The 17,380-nt window shown below is 42.6% G+C and overlaps 1 protein-coding gene across 1 annotated transcript; it reads left to right on the forward strand.

Moving 5' to 3' along the window:
* The first annotated feature begins 8,592 nt into the window (after positions 1–8,592).
* slitrk4 (SLIT and NTRK-like family, member 4) lies at positions 8,593–15,558 on the forward strand. Its single transcript, XM_085472539.1, has 2 exons — positions 8,593–10,010; positions 10,786–15,558. Exon 2 carries the CDS (start codon positions 10,828–10,830, stop codon positions 13,363–13,365), a length of 2,538 nt encoding a protein of 845 aa, XP_085328665.1. The 5' UTR covers positions 8,593–10,010; positions 10,786–10,827; the 3' UTR covers positions 13,366–15,558.
* Positions 15,559–17,380: the final 1,822 nt, after the last annotated feature.

Consider the following 17,380-nt stretch of genomic DNA (forward strand, 5'->3'; position numbering starts at 1 on the left):
AATCATTTTGAACAGCCACCGAGGCTTCTGACACTATGACTCATCATGCCTAACGATGCCTCATGGCTGTAAGCATCTTGCTGGGTGGTGTGTTTAAACAAGCGAGTACATAATAATCTCATGTTCCCTGCAGTTTACATCATATTCCTACAGCGTCTGCCTGTTTACCAACATACATCGCATAGCAATGCAAAAATTCAGATTATTAACCATTGCATGTGTCAATAACAGTGAGGTGGTTATGAAGCATAGAAAGAAGAGTTTTGCCGTTGCAAGCTGGATTCAGGAGAGACTCCAACTGTGTTATTTCACTGTTAGATGTTTATTGCAATAGTTCGCAAAAAAGGAGAAAGTAGTAGAGTAGACTTTTATCATTTATGACAAAATCAAAACGCTCCTTTTAAACCAGTAACACTGTGACTCTGTAGCACTGGTTTTCTATCACTTGCTCGAGGTACTGATCTTAAACAGAGTGCAGAAACAATAATACAGGTTTAATCAGTAACCTGCGATCTTGTAACAGATGTTAGCATTTTTAAAATCCTCCACATGCAGATGGTACAAACCTGAACCCCCCTCCAGTCAGAAGGGCTATTTGCTGACTAGTCCAATAAAACTGTAGGTATGTATGAACCAGACTGTGACCCAGTATCAGTGCACATGTGAACAAAGCTTCTGTGTCTTCATGTGGAAACTGGGGCCTGGACTGATTGTTAGCTGAGCAGCAGGCCGAGCCTATCGGGACACGGAGGTGCATCTGAGCCCAATTAACCTCTGTCTGTTTCTTTGTGTCTCTGTGGATGCGGGAGATGAGCTTTGGACTGAATCACGACTGGCTCACATGCTGAGTGCAGAACCTTGAAATGATAGCCTAAAGAAAGTGTCATTTTTTTTTCCTTTTCAGTCATTTAGGCTGGTTGGTTGTTACTGAGCACAGTTTCAGCAGCTCATTGCTCTGTGAAGCTCTCTGTGACACAAACAGTGGTGTACTTCATGTCACGATGCTTGTTGCTAAATGAAGGGCTATTAACACTAAAGATGTACATAGTCAGTTATTGTTGTTTGACACTCTGCTGCTGATAAAATCTTTCTAACTGCTTTTTAAATCAATCGTGATCTGAAAGTTCTCAAAATGCGTCTGAATGATTTTCATTTATAATGTATGAATCATGTAGTCTATAAACTTTATTCTGTGGCATAGAATTGCATATTGTTTTTCATCATTTCACTTCCTAGTTTGTTGTTTATAAGGACTAGAGTCCAAATATATTTCAAAGTAGATCTTTCAGCTCTGAAGGACAAAATAATCACCAGATATGATCGCGCTATATTCATTTTGCACAGAAGCCACATGCTTCAGAAGAAAGTCAACTTGAGTTGCAAATACACACGAGGTTTGTAGGATGTTCAACACAAATTGTCAACAATCCAATGGAAAAACAAATGTTAATATTGAATTAGAAATTCTAGTATTTGGTATTCGAGGTATTATAGCAACAACACTGTGCAGCACTGTCAACAGAGTCACTGACCAATGCAAGGACAACAGCACATGTATACAGAAATGAGAAAAGCAGCAACGTTCCCGTGGCTTAAATTATGAATGCTTTGACTTTGCCTTCTATCTGCTTTGACCAGGGCTACTTTAGCCAAAGACTAGACAGGCAGGAAGAGAAATGGAGGACAGTCGTGATGGAGCGACTCGTGGGCTTAAATCTGCTGTAACCCTTCTTACCCACCTCTCTGGCCTCGCTTCAAACCTCATAACAGATGTAACCAAACCTCTGAGCTATAAGAGGTATTTTGTAGCCCAAAAGAGCTGTGATGATATATATCACAGGGTGTCACTGGGTGGAGATCTGTGTTCATATGTGATGTACAAGACGTGATGTCCAGTGCAGGTCATGACCTCTATCTTTGGTACGTGGACTGTATGATGTCATATTTATTGGCTGATGGGAGTCTGCTGTACAAACACAAGGCTGTATCGCCTCATCCAGTCACATTTCCAGCTTACATCTTTTTTCTCCAGAACAGTTTTTCTTTTCTGTCACATAAACTTCAGCCTAAAATCACCCAGATAACTTTTTCATTTAATTATCAACATGTTATCCTACTGTTATTATGATGCTACTGAAATGTTTTTAGATGAAATGATAAAATAGGACATTACCTGCCATTCCAATTATAAATCTGCCTTCATAGCTAAACAGAAAAAAACAATCCTGTTTCTTAAACTCTGTAATGGATACAACAGGATCTATAAATAAGCTCACCAGCTGCAGGAGTTTTTATTTTGGGTTTTCATTTTTGGCAACTCGAAATAAAGCCTTCAGTTGGGCGAGCCGGGCATTCCCAGTGGCTGTATACAGTTTGTCCTCTATGATATTTATTATTATAATATTATATTTTATATATACAGTACAGATTGTGTTTTGGTTTTTTTTACTCATGCTTTAGGACTTTAGCTCAGTTTAGGAATAGGAATGTTTAGTAAAGGATGTTTTTTCTTTCACTGTTTTTGCCACATGCTGAATCTTTTCAGAAACTTGCAGAGTACAAATGATTCATCTTAAAAGCTTTCAGAACTTTCTGTAAAAAAGAAAAAAGAGGTGGATGTTACCATCTTCATCCACCAGGTCACTGGCACCCTGTCTGGTTCCTCACCACCTTCACCACCAACCCCACACTCCCCACACATCAGCAAAGGTGCATTTTAACTTTGGGTAGCAGCATTGTGACATGTTTAGCCTCGGATCAAACCGCGCTCAGTAATGGCCAATAATCAGAGGTGACTACTGAGGCATCAGTGTGAACATGCTCCTGTGATTAGTGCTGATTTTGAAGTGAGTATAAAGGCCCCTCCATTCTCATGACTCCCCATCCTGCTCTTTAACTTTCCAGCTTTTCAAATAGAGACTGATTTACATTTTCCGCAGCATGTGCTGAACGCTCTGGAAAGAAATCCAGCAGCACTAAGTGGTTGTGATATGTCAGGAAACAAATGCCTGACATGTCCATCATGCAGCTGGAAAAACTCATCAGATAAGTGTTCTGGTTAGTGATCTTAATCATTTTTAAATATTATTAATAATATGTTTTAAAAAACAACCTGCAGATTTTTAGCTTTTCCTCATGTGTAAACTCGTTTTCTGCCGTTTATATTGTTTTATCCCTTTGTTACTATTTCTCCTGACGTACACGTTTCCATTGGGAAATCACGGCACTAAAGCCTGAAATGTCTGAAATTCCATAGTTATGCTATTTGCACTATTAAAATTAAATAAAATATATATGAAGAAACCCAAAAGAATAATAGCTGCAAAAAAATGAAAGCTTTTATTACTAATGTTTTTATTATTGTTTTGTTAAGATTTCCATATTTGAAGGAATGGTTGAGGCTCTTTTCATTTGTTAACAAGTAAAACATTTCATGTTTTTTTCTTTTAAACATACATCTGTAAAAATGAGTAAGGATCAGGCGATGACCCAAAAAACAAGATATGTAATAGATAAAAACACGTTACAGATGGAAACATTCAAAGACTTGTTTATTTTACAATCATTTCATTGCTTTAGTTTAATATAGTCTAAATTAAGGATATGGATAAGAATGCACATGCATAAAAATCACAACATGTATCTGATACAGTGATGTTCATGTTAATGCATCACTAATTATATGTCATTTTAATTGTAACAAAATATGTAATTATATATGGGTAGGGTGGCTGTAGCTCAGGTGGCAGAGCAGGTCAGCCACTAACCAGAAGATCGGTGGTTCGATCCCAGGCTGCCTCCTAGCGTATGCCAAATATCCTTTGGCAAGATACAAACCCTGTGTTTGCCTACTGGTGGTGGTCGGTAGCGCCAGTGTCCGGCAGCTTCGCCTCTGTCAGTGCGCCCCAGGGCAGCTGTGGCTACAATGTAGCTTGCCGTCACCAGTGTGTGAATGGGTGGATGACTGAATGTAGTGTAAAGCGCTTTGGAGTCCTTAGGGACTGAGTAAAGCGCTATACAAATGCAGGCCATTTACCATATATGGTCTGTTCTGCATAAAGGCCTTTTTTCAGTAATTTAATCTCATTTTAAACATAGTTTTGCGATATTACTTACAAAAATAAATCAAATGCAGACCTTTATTTCTAATGTGCTGATGCTTTACTTCTCACTTGCTTTTGTTCCTTTTCACCAGTTTCTGACATTTTTCTCATTGCTGAAGACCATAGAACAGCTTATGAACACCCAAAACACTACAAATAATCAGAAAAAACTGCAACTCACCGAAAACTTTTATTTTTGTGTGTGAAAATGAATTTTTGGTGGATCACCAAAGTAAAAAAAGGGTTCCTGTGTAATCCAGTGAACTTTGTATCTTCTACTGGTTTGGTACCACATGTTTCCAGTTACACTGAATATCTTTTTATATATCTTACTGATGTTGTATATCAAAGGAAAAACTCTTCAGATGCTCTACATTCTGTATTATTAGCAAAAGAAAAAGAAAGTAATGCACAGTGGTAAGATTTAAAAATGAGAAAGTACACAACACAGCAGAGGAAACACGTGGTCTACCAATGCTGAAAATTCACATACTGTAGAATAAAAACTGTCCTAACAGTGCAATCGCTGAATATCATCCTGATCAAGCTTTATCAACTAATCACAGACCAACTATTAACCTGCCTGATTATCAAAAGTTCATGAAAGCATAGCTGTCAAACAGTTTACTGATCATTTGATGAGAAACGATTTTGTAAAGTGTATCTGTCAAGACATAGAGTACATCATAGTACTTTGATAGTACTTTGATAGTACTCACTGCATTCCATAGTACAGTTGTACTTTCTGCAAACAATTTCCCACGTGTGGGACTAATAAAGGTTTATCTTAGTACAGAGGCAGCACTTCTGGATGATGCTCTTCTGGCCTCTGACAGTGGACTGTTACACCTGCTAACCACTATACTTTACTACAGAGGTCAGAACATACTGTGGGTGTTAAAGTAACCATGTTGGAGTCATATTTGTCTGCCAGAGTCCAATTTGTGCTCGTAAACAGGGAGTGCTCTCGAAACACAAACATTAGTCCCTGAGTTGGTTCTGTGATGGGACCAGAACTTTTTAAAGTAAACCTTCCTTTAGGCAATGTTATTAGAAAACACTGCATACGTGTGCATTGCCGTGTAGATATTACAGCTTTATTTATCCACGAAGACAGATGATAGAGTCATGTTGTGAACACATAAAGGCCTGGATGACCTGTCACAGTATTACTGTGTTTGGTCCTAAAATAATCTTTGACACATGATGTCTAACAAGATTCTTTAGACAGTGTTGGTTTGGTCTTCAGTAACACTGTGAGGACTCTTGGAGCATTTTTGATCAAGATATGTCCTTCAAAGCACACATTAAAGAAATATGCAGGACTGCAGACACGTTCTCTACTTTTAAGATTAGATGTAAAAGTTTTCTTTTTGATAAAACGTATATTCAAGGCTGGATCAGATGACCCTGAATCCTGCTTTAGTTTTGGTACAATGAGACTAGAACATGCGATAATGTTTCTTCTTCATCCATCTCTTTTCACTCTGTGTGTTTATACACCACTACTGTATTTAATCATTAGCAAATGTCAAACTCTCTCTCTCTCCTACAGTTTGTCTCTCCCTCCTTTAGCCCCAGTGGGTTGTGGAGGATGGCCCCTCCCTCTGTGAGCCTGGTTCTGTCCTCCTGTTAAAAGGGAGTTTTTCCTTCCCACTGTTGCTAAGCGCTTGCTCGTATAGGGGTCATGTGATTGTTGGGGTTTGTTTGCTTTTTCTATTGTAGACCTTTACAATACAAAGCACCTTGAGGTGACTGTGAATTATGAATTTGCACTATATAAATATAAATGAAATGCTGTGAAACTCTCATGAGTCTAGTATGAGACAAAAGAGAGGAAATGTACTTTTTTCTCATATTAGATCTGCATCAAAATGAATTTTATGGCACACTAATCAGAGCGTGTGCCATCATTAATGCTCATTATTTCAATAAGGGAAAGTGAGCAGGCCTTACCTGAGCAGCATTACTGGACTGCTTCATGACTGGGGTGCAGTTACCTTTACGTCCAGATGAGGGCGACACATCAAAAAGTAAAAAAAAAATAAGACCTGCAGCAGAGGAAAGCAGCAGCAGCAGTGGCTGTGAGAGACAAAAACAATAGCACATGTGAATCCTTTAAAAGACATATTAGGACGCTTTATGTTAATTCCTGAAATGGGATTAGAGCACAGCGGAGTCAGGGCTTCTCTGGTGTTTGGACACAGGAAGCAGCGTTTCGGCCCACATGGCCAGACTACCAACCGACAGCTGAGACGGAAGCAGGGGGTTTGCCAACTGTCTGGCTCATTTTCTAGTAGGCCTGCTTCCCTCAGGCCACTCACAGCCAGTGTAGGAACATGTCCAACACTGTCAAATATCAGCACACTCATACACACAGAGTAATGCGCACACACTGATGAGGGGTGCTTAATTTGCCTTTTGGTGATGCTTGTAAAAACTCCATCTTATATAGATTATTGTGGTTTATGTTGTTTGTTTGTTTTGTGTTTGCTCCGTATAAAAATGAGAAATGATGACTTCCGTTTGATCTATCAAAGGACTGAGACGGCTCAGCCATTACAGTTACCTCACTTTGCCTAATCTCTTTACCAGTAAGTGTTGTTCATCATCATATCTCTGTCAAGCATGAAATGGATGCAGTATTTTTTAAAATGCTTAAGAAAAATATGGATTACAAAATTAGATCGCCTTTTACCTTGCAACGTGTCAGGGTTAGAGTCTGGACAACAACCATGCTATTTTAAGGAAACTGCAATGCAGAAATACACGGGGGAAACTTTATGTAAAAAGATAACAGCTTCTAATTTCTGAAAATATGCTTACTTGACATGTTTAGGATGAAAGCCTGACCCTACACCGGTCGTCTTAGACCTGGTCGATGTTAAGAAGTTGACATACAGGTCGAACAAAAAATGATCTTTATATTTAATCAAAAAAAATCTCATACATATACAGTGGGGGTTAGTATATAACCTGCTGAGGCCTGTGTTCTCAGAATCTTTAACCCAAATCTACTGGGATATGTGATTACTGGCTTATTATATTATTATATATTATCTATATAATATTTTAATTTTTTCTAATTCTTCTTTGACAAAGCCTGACACAGTGACCCAGCATCTCTTTGGTGTTTGAAATATGATGCAATGATTTTGTTCTTGGCTTTGCTGTAGCGATTATTAATTATCCCAAATGCACGCAGGCTCATCCACCCAGTCAGTGTGGACAGGATGAATGTAAGAGCTGGGCATTTCCAGCCATTGCAGATGTGACATTATAAAATGCACTTCAGTGCAAAATGACACAAACAAAGCAACAAAATAATACTAGAGTTGTTCAGTGTTATGGTGCTGTACAGTCAGACAGGAAGGAAATCTCTGTACCTGCCTGTGTGCATGGATGTGATAGTATAATGACTGCATGTTGAATTTACTGCTTCATCATCATCAACCTTAAATGTAAACTGTTGTTAGCCTCTGCTGCCGTGCAGACGGGCTCACATCCAGACTTCCCGGCTTCCCTTTCTTCGGCCTGCTTTTATTTGTGCGTCACCTGGCCTCGCCACCTGTTGCAAGAGGAAACCAGAGGTGAGGCTTCCGGTGAGCCCAAACGCTGTCAGGTTTCAGGTTGGACTCCCCCTCCAGTGTCAGCTGAGGAGCCAGGACTCATGATAAGATAGATAGAAGAATAATAATAGCAAGAATGTATAAAAATGTATCTGTATAAGGAGGGGGCTAACTTACCTCCTCTTGTGTCCTCCTCTAATCTGCTTCATCGAGCTCCTTCTTCCATGTTCTCCCACAAACATGCACAATAAACTTGAGCTCCTGACTGACTGATTCTCCATCACCATCTCCGTTTTTGTCTCTCTTCCAGCCCGCCTGACTGCAGCGCTCCTGAATAATAACCCCATCTCCCTCTCTCGCTCGCTTTCTCTCCCTCCTGTTTAAAATGCTGCTCACAGGCGCGCTCCCGTGCCGGGTTTTAAGCACACACACATCCCCCTCTCTCTCTCTCTCTCTCTCTCCACACGGACCTCGGGGACGCGCTCGGTCCGTGTTGCGCAGGTCCGGCCCGCTGTGACTCTTTCGCAGTGCTGCTTTTATTTTCTTAACGGCGCCAAGTCCACCCGCATGCGCGCACACTCCCTTCCTCCGTCTCCATCAGCGCTTTGATCTTGACCCCCCCTCCCCCCCCCACCCCACGAGCTCACACAGGGTAGGAAATAAAAACAGGTGAAGCCTCCTTTTATTACATTTAAGAATAGAAAAATAATAAAACAAAAAATCTGAATCTGCTCGTAAATATTGAGCAAATGCAGCTGTTGCAGTGTTCGCTCACCCTAATGGATCTGGTTCAAGGTCTGGAGTATCTTTTTTCTCTTTTCGGTCTATGTGAGCGAGCCCCCCTCCTCCCTCCCTCCCTCCCTCCCTCCCTCTCTCTCTCTCTCTCCCTCTCCCTCCTCCCTCCCTCTCCATCTCTGCATTCTCCTCTTTTTAGTCGTGTGGGAAGCTCCGTGAATGCGGCTGCAGAAGGAGCCAGCATACTTATGCGCCTGACACGGATACTGTTCTGTCTTTACAGGAGGGAGAGAAACACAAGCTTGCTTTTCTCCGGTGTGACACCCCTCCCCCCTCCTCTGCCACTTATTCCACCTGGATATTTTTTGTGTTTTTCCCAAAGAGAGGATTACTTAAAAAATTATCAAGTCCATTTTGATTCTTTTTTTCTCCCTTCCCTTCTTTGGACCTATGAAAGAGCGAATGTGCGGACTTTCGAGCGCCTCACTTGCACCACAGCGGACTAAAGGCTGAATAACTGCATTATTCATTTTTACGCACCGGTTTCTCTTGTCCTCACTCGTCTCTCTGGTTTCTCTCCGTTTTTCTTTCTTCCTCCTTTTGTTCTCGGAAAGGAGCTTCAATATTCTTCTTCTTTATTACAGGGGGAAAGAAACAAACAAAAAAGCATAAGAACTGATTCCCTCCCACTTGGATGAGACTGAAATAATCTCTTCTCCATTCGACTGCAAACAAAGTGAAGAGAACCACCAACAGTTTTTTGGGGGGTGGAGGGATTAGCGCTGCACGGATGGAGAATAACCTCGTGACAAAAGCAACCTGATGGGGGCATTTTGGCCGCTTCTGCCCTCTGGAGCTTTATCCCCGTGCGCAACTTCGCTGGAAACGAACCAGTATTTATTCATTGGCCCTTCGGAGGGTTGCTCAGCCGAGCTGTAGCCAGACGCACAGTGCTGGCCATCATCATCATCATACCCTCTCCCTCCCCATTTTCTACTCATTGCTACTCCTCTTTCTCTCGATCAGTTCCCCGCCTTTAAATAAAAACTCCAAGAATGATGGACTTATTCCACCGTACTGGTGTCCGCCTTGCGCCCCTTTTCACGCCTTGGAGTCGCCGGACGCGCCGTGAAGATCTCTGAAAGCCATCTGCCTCCCCCCACCCCCCACCCCCTCTTTCTATTTCCCCTCTTTCTACCTTCTTCTACCTTTCCCCCACTCCCTCTCTATCTCCCCTGCACCCAAATGAACGTTTTCCCATGGAGGTAGTACGGCCACTTTGGGGACCGAACGAGCAGCGGGGAGATTTTTCCAAGCAAGAGGAGCCCGTCAGTAAGAGGCGCATCGGGTGAAATCGGACCTCCCTCCTTCTTCGCCTCTCCTCCTCTCCCTCCTCTGTTTCTCCATCTCCGCCTCGCACCTCCACCTCTCCGGTTTGCTCGGCTCCCTACATGGGGCTATAGAGGACTGGGGGGAGACCTTGTTGCGCCCCTATAACTGTCGGCTTCTGCTGGGCAGACTGTTTGCACGGCTCCATCCATGTCTCACCAATGCTGCCCCGTGTCTCCAGAGGGAGCCGCATTCATCACCACCACAGCTTTGGGTAAGTCCAATTTATTTAAATTCAGTCCCATAAAAAAGATCTCTCAGATTTCGTCATGTGGAATTTCTTCTTGTGTCACAGCTGCTATAAATGGGTGCAGCTTAAACCCCTCTCAGTGTGTCAGTAATGGGCACAGTCCCAATTCTTTTTCTTCTCTTTGCTGTGTGCTATTCGCTGGTATTGGAGGTGCTGGCTCCAAATTAGACCTCCCCTAGAAAAGGGAACTGCAGCCATTTGACTTTGATTATGTTGAATCTGAGAGGCACAAAACAGAGTTGTGCTGATGTCTGCGTCTTGCTTTGGGTGTCAGAATAAGATGCATAGACGTGCAGTATTTCAGGGGTTTGGGTAAGTCCAGAGCATGTGCTACTTTTTCCTGCAGTACTGAATAACCTCCATCCAACATTTCAGGCTATCCAGGATTTGGAGGCATGACTGTGTGTCAGTAACAGAGATACGCAGTTCATAGATTCTGATGAAATAGTGGGATCATTGCAAATGTGCATTATTAGCATCGTGGCTAGAATTTATTTCATACACTGAGAGTAATGTTTTCTTTTTTGTACTTTAAATATAAATCGAGTTAAATATTAAAATTGCAATGCAGTCAATCTCAAATATGAATTTTGATGGTGTGTGTGTGTGTGTGTGTGTGTGTGTGTGTGTGTGTGTGTGTGTGTGCGTGTGCATATCTGGTTTTGTGTGCATGTATGTACGCCTGCGTGTGTGGATGTTTGTGCATGCGCCTGTCTCTCTTTTCTTTTTCTTTCCAAAGGTTACTAAATGGTTTTCTGGGGGAGGATTTCTAACCGGCGAAATGCTGCTCGTACTCCTGCTGGCAGCCTTTTCTTCTTCTATCTCCGGCTCTCTCGCCTCCTCCCTCTCCTCCCCCTCAATGTCGAACGGACCCCCGATGGCAGACCCGTCCGCCCCGGACTTGCTGGCCGAGACCTGCGTCGCCTGCTCCTGCATGTCGGTGGAAAACGTGCTGTACGTCAACTGCGAGGAGATCACCGTCTATCGACCCACACAGCTCATCCCTCCGGCCTCGTCCCTCTACCACCTTAACTTCCAGAACAACTTTCTGATCATACTCTACCCAAACTCTTTCCTCAACTTCACCCACGCTGTCTCGCTGCACCTGGGGAACAATAAACTGCAGAACATTGAAGGTGGGGCCTTCATGGGGATGAGTGCGTTGAAACAGCTGCATCTGAACAGCAACGAGTTAAAGGTGCTGCGTGCGGACACTTTCTTAGGCATAGAAAACTTGGAATACCTTCAGGCTGACTACAACTTAATACAATACATTGAGAAGGGAGCCTTTAACAAACTGCACAAACTCAAAGTGCTGATCCTGAATGACAACCTCATACAGGCACTCCCCGACAACATATTTCGCTTTGCCTCACTCACACATCTGGATATAAGGGGCAACAGGATCCAGAAACTTCCCTATTTGGGTGTTCTGGAGCACATTGGACGCATTGTAGAGCTGCAGCTGGACGACAACCCCTGGAACTGTACCTGTGACCTAGCACCTCTCAAAGCGTGGCTTGAAAACATGCCCTATAATATTTTTATTGGCGAGGCCATATGTGAAACGCCAAGTGACTTGTACGGGAGGCTCCTGAAAGAAACCAACAAACAGGAGCTTTGTCCCATGGGAACAGGAAGTGAATTTGATGTTAGGATGCCACCTGCACAGCCCTCCAAAACGCCCCCAAGTACTGTGGCTCCCATAGCCACGAAAACGCCAAAAACCACAGACTCATCAAAGTTTTATGGCAATGGGATTGTGGCTGGAAGGAATAACCAGATTGTTTCCTTTCAGTTGTGTCCACAGCCCTGCAGCTGCAAAGCCCACCCTTCTGACTTTGGCATTAGCGTCAGCTGTCAGGAGAGGAATATTAAAAATCTAGCTGATCTCGTTCCCAAACCCCCAAATGCCAAGAAGCTTCACCTGAGTGGGAATTACATCCGTGACATCAATCCGAGTGATTTCCAAGGTTTTGAGGGCTTAGATCTGCTGCATCTTGGCAGCAATCAGATTGTCACAGTCCAGAAAGGTGTGTTTGCTAACCTCACTAACCTGAGGAGACTGTACTTAAACGGAAACATGCTTGAACAGTTGCACCCAGAGATGTTTTTGGGCCTCACAAACCTGCAGTACTTATATTTGGAATACAATGCCATAAAGGAAATCTTAGCAGGTACGTTTGATTCCATGCCAAACCTTCAACTCCTGTATCTCAACAACAACGTTCTGCGGAGTCTTCCTGCTTATGTGTTTGCGGGGATCCCATTAGCCAGACTCAATCTGAAAAACAACCACTTCATGACCCTGCCAGTGAGCGGTGTCTTGGACCAGCTGAGGTCACTGACCCAAATAGACCTGGAAGGGAACCCGTGGGAGTGCTCGTGCGATCTGGTTGCCCTCAAACTCTGGCTGCAGAAGCTGAGTGATGGAGTGGCTGCCAAAGAGGTGAAATGTGCCTCCCCTGTGCAGTTCGCCAACATTGAACTGCGCCTCTTAAAAAATGAGATCCTGTGTCCTCGGATGGCGAGGCCGCCCTTTATTCAGACTGGCGCCACCCCTGTTTTGACATCAGTGTCGCCTGCTGGAGTTGGCAAAGCACCACCGGGAGGGCCCGTGCCTCTTTCAATTATGATCCTTAGCATCCTCGTAGTGCTGATCCTGACTGTGTTTGTGGCCTTTTGCCTTTTAGTCTTTGTCCTGAGGCGGAATAAAAAACCGGTGGGCAGGCAGGAGGGGCTGGGGAACCAGGAGTGCGGCTCAATGTCTTTGCAGCTTCGCCGCCACAGCCACAAATCCGGCAAAAAAGGTTCTATCCCCGGCGATGACTTGGGAGGCGAGACCTTCATCCCTCAGACTATCGAGCACATCGGCAAGAGCCACACCTGTGGGATCGGTCGCTCCTCAGACTTGGATGCCGGCTTCAAATTTGCAGACTCGCAGAGGCAGAAGATCATCCTGCGGAACAGCGCAGACAAGGAGAAAGACATGCTTTCCACTCTGGAGCGCAACAAACGCCTCAGCACCATTGACGAACTCGAGGAGTTTCTCCCCAACCGAGAGCCAAGCATGTTCATCCACAACTTCCTGGACAGCAAAAGAGATTTCAACAGTATAGGGATGGGCGGATATGAAATCCGCTACCCAGAGAAAACGCTGGATAAAAAGATGAAGAAGTCGTCGCTGATAGGCGGGAACCACAGTAAGATCGTAGTGGAGCAGAGGAAAAGTGAGTATTACGAGCTGAAAGCCAAGCTCCAAGGAACACCTGATTACCTGCAGGTGCTCGAGGAGCAGACTGCACTGAGTAAAATGTAGGGACTGTTGTGTTTGATCTGTGCATTGATTACACACACTTCTACAGTATGAAGTCAGCAACATGCAGGCAGACAGACAGCCGAACACATTTCTCTGGCTCTTTGTCCTCTCGAGACACACACACGTCATTCAAACCTTCAGATCTCTCACCCTCTGCCTTCATTTCCCTCTCTGCAGCCACACACACACACACACACACACACACACACACACACACACACACACACATACACATACACCTACACACATACACGCACACACACACACACAGACACACACACACACAAAGCAAAAAAAGTGCCTTCTGGAAATCCTTAATGACCACTGCAGAGATGGACAAAATGGCTCCACACTACAAGGCTATTAGTAGAATAAGCGTGGATGTATTTCACAGTAAAATACCTTCTGGATTATCAGCCACTCACACGTACGAATCCTGCAAACTTACCATAGGACACCCTTAAAAAAGCAACCAGACATAGTATCTTTTGCTGCTACTGAAATGGGTACTTATCTTCTTCGTATTTTTTTGTTGTTCTTGTTGTTGTTCTTTTTCTTTTACTGTATTTTTTTCCAACCAAATCAAAGGGTCTTGAAACAGTGCTTGAGAATATACCTCGCTGGCTTCAGCCCGTTTTTTAAAAAAAGAAAAAGAGGGAGCGCTGGTTGTTCTTTTTGCTCTGGAACGAATCATGTCTCCTTCTACTGGGATGAGATTAACAGAATCAGTGACTCAATGGATGCTACTTTGCTTTATTCTATTTTATTTTGTTTTTATTTGACCTTTTTTGTGTTGCTGGGATATCTATTTGATCTTGTGGATGCTCTCCGGAGTTGGCTGCAGACTCTCTGCCATCTTGTGTGGATTACACAGCAGTAGCAGTACACCTGCTCTTTGCCGGGAGGCTAAACAGCTCCCGTTTTCCATTCGTGGGAATTGGAGGCACCGCAAAACTCTTTTGGGGGAATGATTTCATGACTTGTTTTCTTTGTGTAAAGAGCCATGTTAAATATAGTGTCTTCTGAATGGAGTTGTGTTTCTCTTTAAAAATTCCTACTTACAGTAACTGTATGTTTTGGGTGAAATCTAATGGCACATACACTGTCAGAGGACGTTTCTGAAAAATGAAAAGAAAAAACAAAACAAAACCCAATGATTAAAAAAAGGAAAAAAAGAAAAAAAAAGAAATTACAAAGCTGCTTGCCATGTAAGCGTAACCTGGAATTTATTTTGTAAGTCTTACATTATTTGTATCTGTGGGACTGGTTTGTAAATTACAAAGAAAGACACACACACACTCATACTGTACGACGGAGCATCATCAACATCAAGAGACTTCATTGCCAGATTGTCCAACAAACCGCTAATATAATTCAATCGGTGACCCGCCTCCCTGTCAGCTCTCAATTCGTAGAAAAAGAATGAAAATTTAACAACATAGTTAATTTATTTTTCTATGCAGGGTTATTTAAAGAGTTATTGGTATTATTTAAGAAGAATAATACGCAAAGAGTGGAAAGGACTTGATAGTGTGCTGCATCTGAGCTAATTCAGTCGATTCAAGGGTTTCTGTTTCTCTCGGTCTGCTGAGGAGCGCCTGCCGGATGAAAGGTTGTGAAATGTGATCTGTGATGTTTCCTTTTTCTTGTGTCGCACGATGAGCAAGAGGCCTGATAGAGTCTGTGACGTTTCCAGCAGTTTCCTTATTCTTATATCTCCCACAGTATCTTGTAAAAGGTTTCTTATTAACATTATGCAACCAAAATAAATGTGCATTAAACTCGATATGCTTCTGGAATTGTTGGACCTGGGAGGAAAAAGGGAGGGAAAGCGAGGGCAAACCGATCGAGGCTCTAAATTGTCGGATCTGGGCCGAACCGTATCGGAAAAACAACCATGTGCAATATTAGCTCAGTCTCCGTTTTGTTTTTAATTTATTTAGTTTGAGATGATATTGTCAGGACAAGTTCTATTTCAAAATTCTTTATTCAACTTAACTCTATCCGGTCCTTATTTAAAAAGTATTGTTAAGTTAAAATTATGAGTGTTTATTGACATTACAAATGAATAGAATGTATCTTGAAAAGTATAATAAATACAATTTTCTATCAGTCATAAATCTCCTGTATATTGGTTAATTTTCTCATGTATAATCATGTTGAAATCAAGGTATTAAAATCAGCACCTCTTTGCACCGTGTCCCCCCTATTTCTTTTAAGCTCGTACATCCTCGTCGTTCTTCGAGGCTGCTTAACTTTCAAGCTTCTGCAAACCCTGCCATTAGCATTTTTTCCTTTCACAGCACACGGTGCAGCGTCTGACAGCTCAGTGTTGGACAAACTAAAGCTGACAGAACGCTGTTCTTGTTTTGTTCGTGTACAAACACTGGCTGCCCTTCAAGCATAATATATAATTGTTTAGTTGCTTAGAAAACTGCCTCTGCAACTTGGGAAAGTCTTGTTTTTTACCCCGAAGGCCATGAACCAGTTCGTGCTTTTCAAGGGAACAGTTTAAGCAACTAAAACCAAGCCAAAATAAAGTCTCCAGCGTGGAAAACTTCATACAAATATGCACATGTGCTGGTTTTTCCTATTTAGATCGCAAAATATTTTGTCCCAAACATCCCCAACTTTTTCTGTCCTTTCAGCTTTTAAGGCAGGTTTCTGAGAGAACACCTGACTTTTTGGTTTTTTTGGCAGGTGTCAAAGTTCCCTCTGTTTATAGACACCCATCAAACATTTATGCCGGTTTCATTTTAGGGTTAAAAATTCAGATTTCCTCTTTCTGTGTTAATCCAAGCTTTTGTGCTTTTGGGAAACCAAGTAGCAGAGAGTATGACTCATCCAGACGCCAGAGAATTGTCCTCATTAATTATTAATACCCATGGCAGTTATGAACTAAAAAAGGGATGTGGGGAGAGAGGTGAGAGATAGGAATGTGATATGTATAACCCTCCAAACTGTCTCCCCCATCCTTCCATCATTCTCCGTCTTTCTCATGTTTGTGATCACACTGCTCTGTAATAAAGCAGAAATATCATTTGGTGCTTAAAAAAAGGCACAAATTGGCTGGAGACGCAGCTTTTCAGTCCAAAACTTTACTGCAGTGACTTGGCTCTCGTGCAGGGTTCCTGGAAGGTCGGGTGGGGGGGTTCTCGAGGTGCCACAACACTAGAAAACGGTGAATTTCTATTGCTTTAATTTACCTCGCGAAAGATTAGCAGGACACAAATGCACCAAATCCTCACGAATGTTTATTTCTTTTTTCCTTTCTCTCCTTTCTGCTGTTATCATCCCACCTGCTGCAGAGACAGTTATGCAATTCTGTTCTGAATCCTAACTCTTAAAATCATCTCTGCTGTGCCTCACTGTGTATTTTTATCTGATGGGGTGGCTCTGCAAAAACTACGCCTTTCTGAGGGGAAGGATTTAAGGGGGAGACAGTTGGTAAAAACCCTGCTGGAAGACGTCTGTAGCATGCTTTAATATGGGGAATGGCCACAAGGGGCGCTCTAAGCTAAGAACACAGAAGTGAAATAGTGTGAGTGGACTTCAGGATCACTGATGTTTGAAGGCGTTTGGTTAAAAGAAACCACTGATGTTTTATTCTACTTGTACTCTTGCCTTATTATTATTTTTCTAAGATTTGAAGTGAACTGGGATTTCAGAGGCCCCACAACATGATGACTGTGCCTATTTATATGACCAGGAGTTAATAATAGGTGCAACCATCAGATAAATAATACTAATAAAAATGAGGAAGTAAAATAAAGTAATGCTTAAAAAAGCCCATATGTTCAGTGACTATTGATTATTCTGCATAATTATTATGCCACTGCATTCACAGTGATTTGCAGTCTGTGAGCAGCATCAAGATGATTAATCTCTTCACATCCACCACACAACACGCAGAGTGACAGATGTGAACCAGACACTAAGTCAAAACTAAGTGACCTGCTGGATGCTAAGAGGTTCACCCTCAGAGGTCCAAGGAGTCATTTTTCTATGTGCGTTA

The sequence above is a fragment of the Copadichromis virginalis genome, linkage group LG2 (genome assembly GCF_057382275.1).
Source record: "Copadichromis virginalis isolate Kocher_CV1m ecotype Utaka linkage group LG2, C_Virginalis_male_GT1.1, whole genome shotgun sequence".
Lineage (NCBI taxonomy): Eukaryota > Metazoa > Chordata > Actinopteri > Cichliformes > Cichlidae > Copadichromis > Copadichromis virginalis.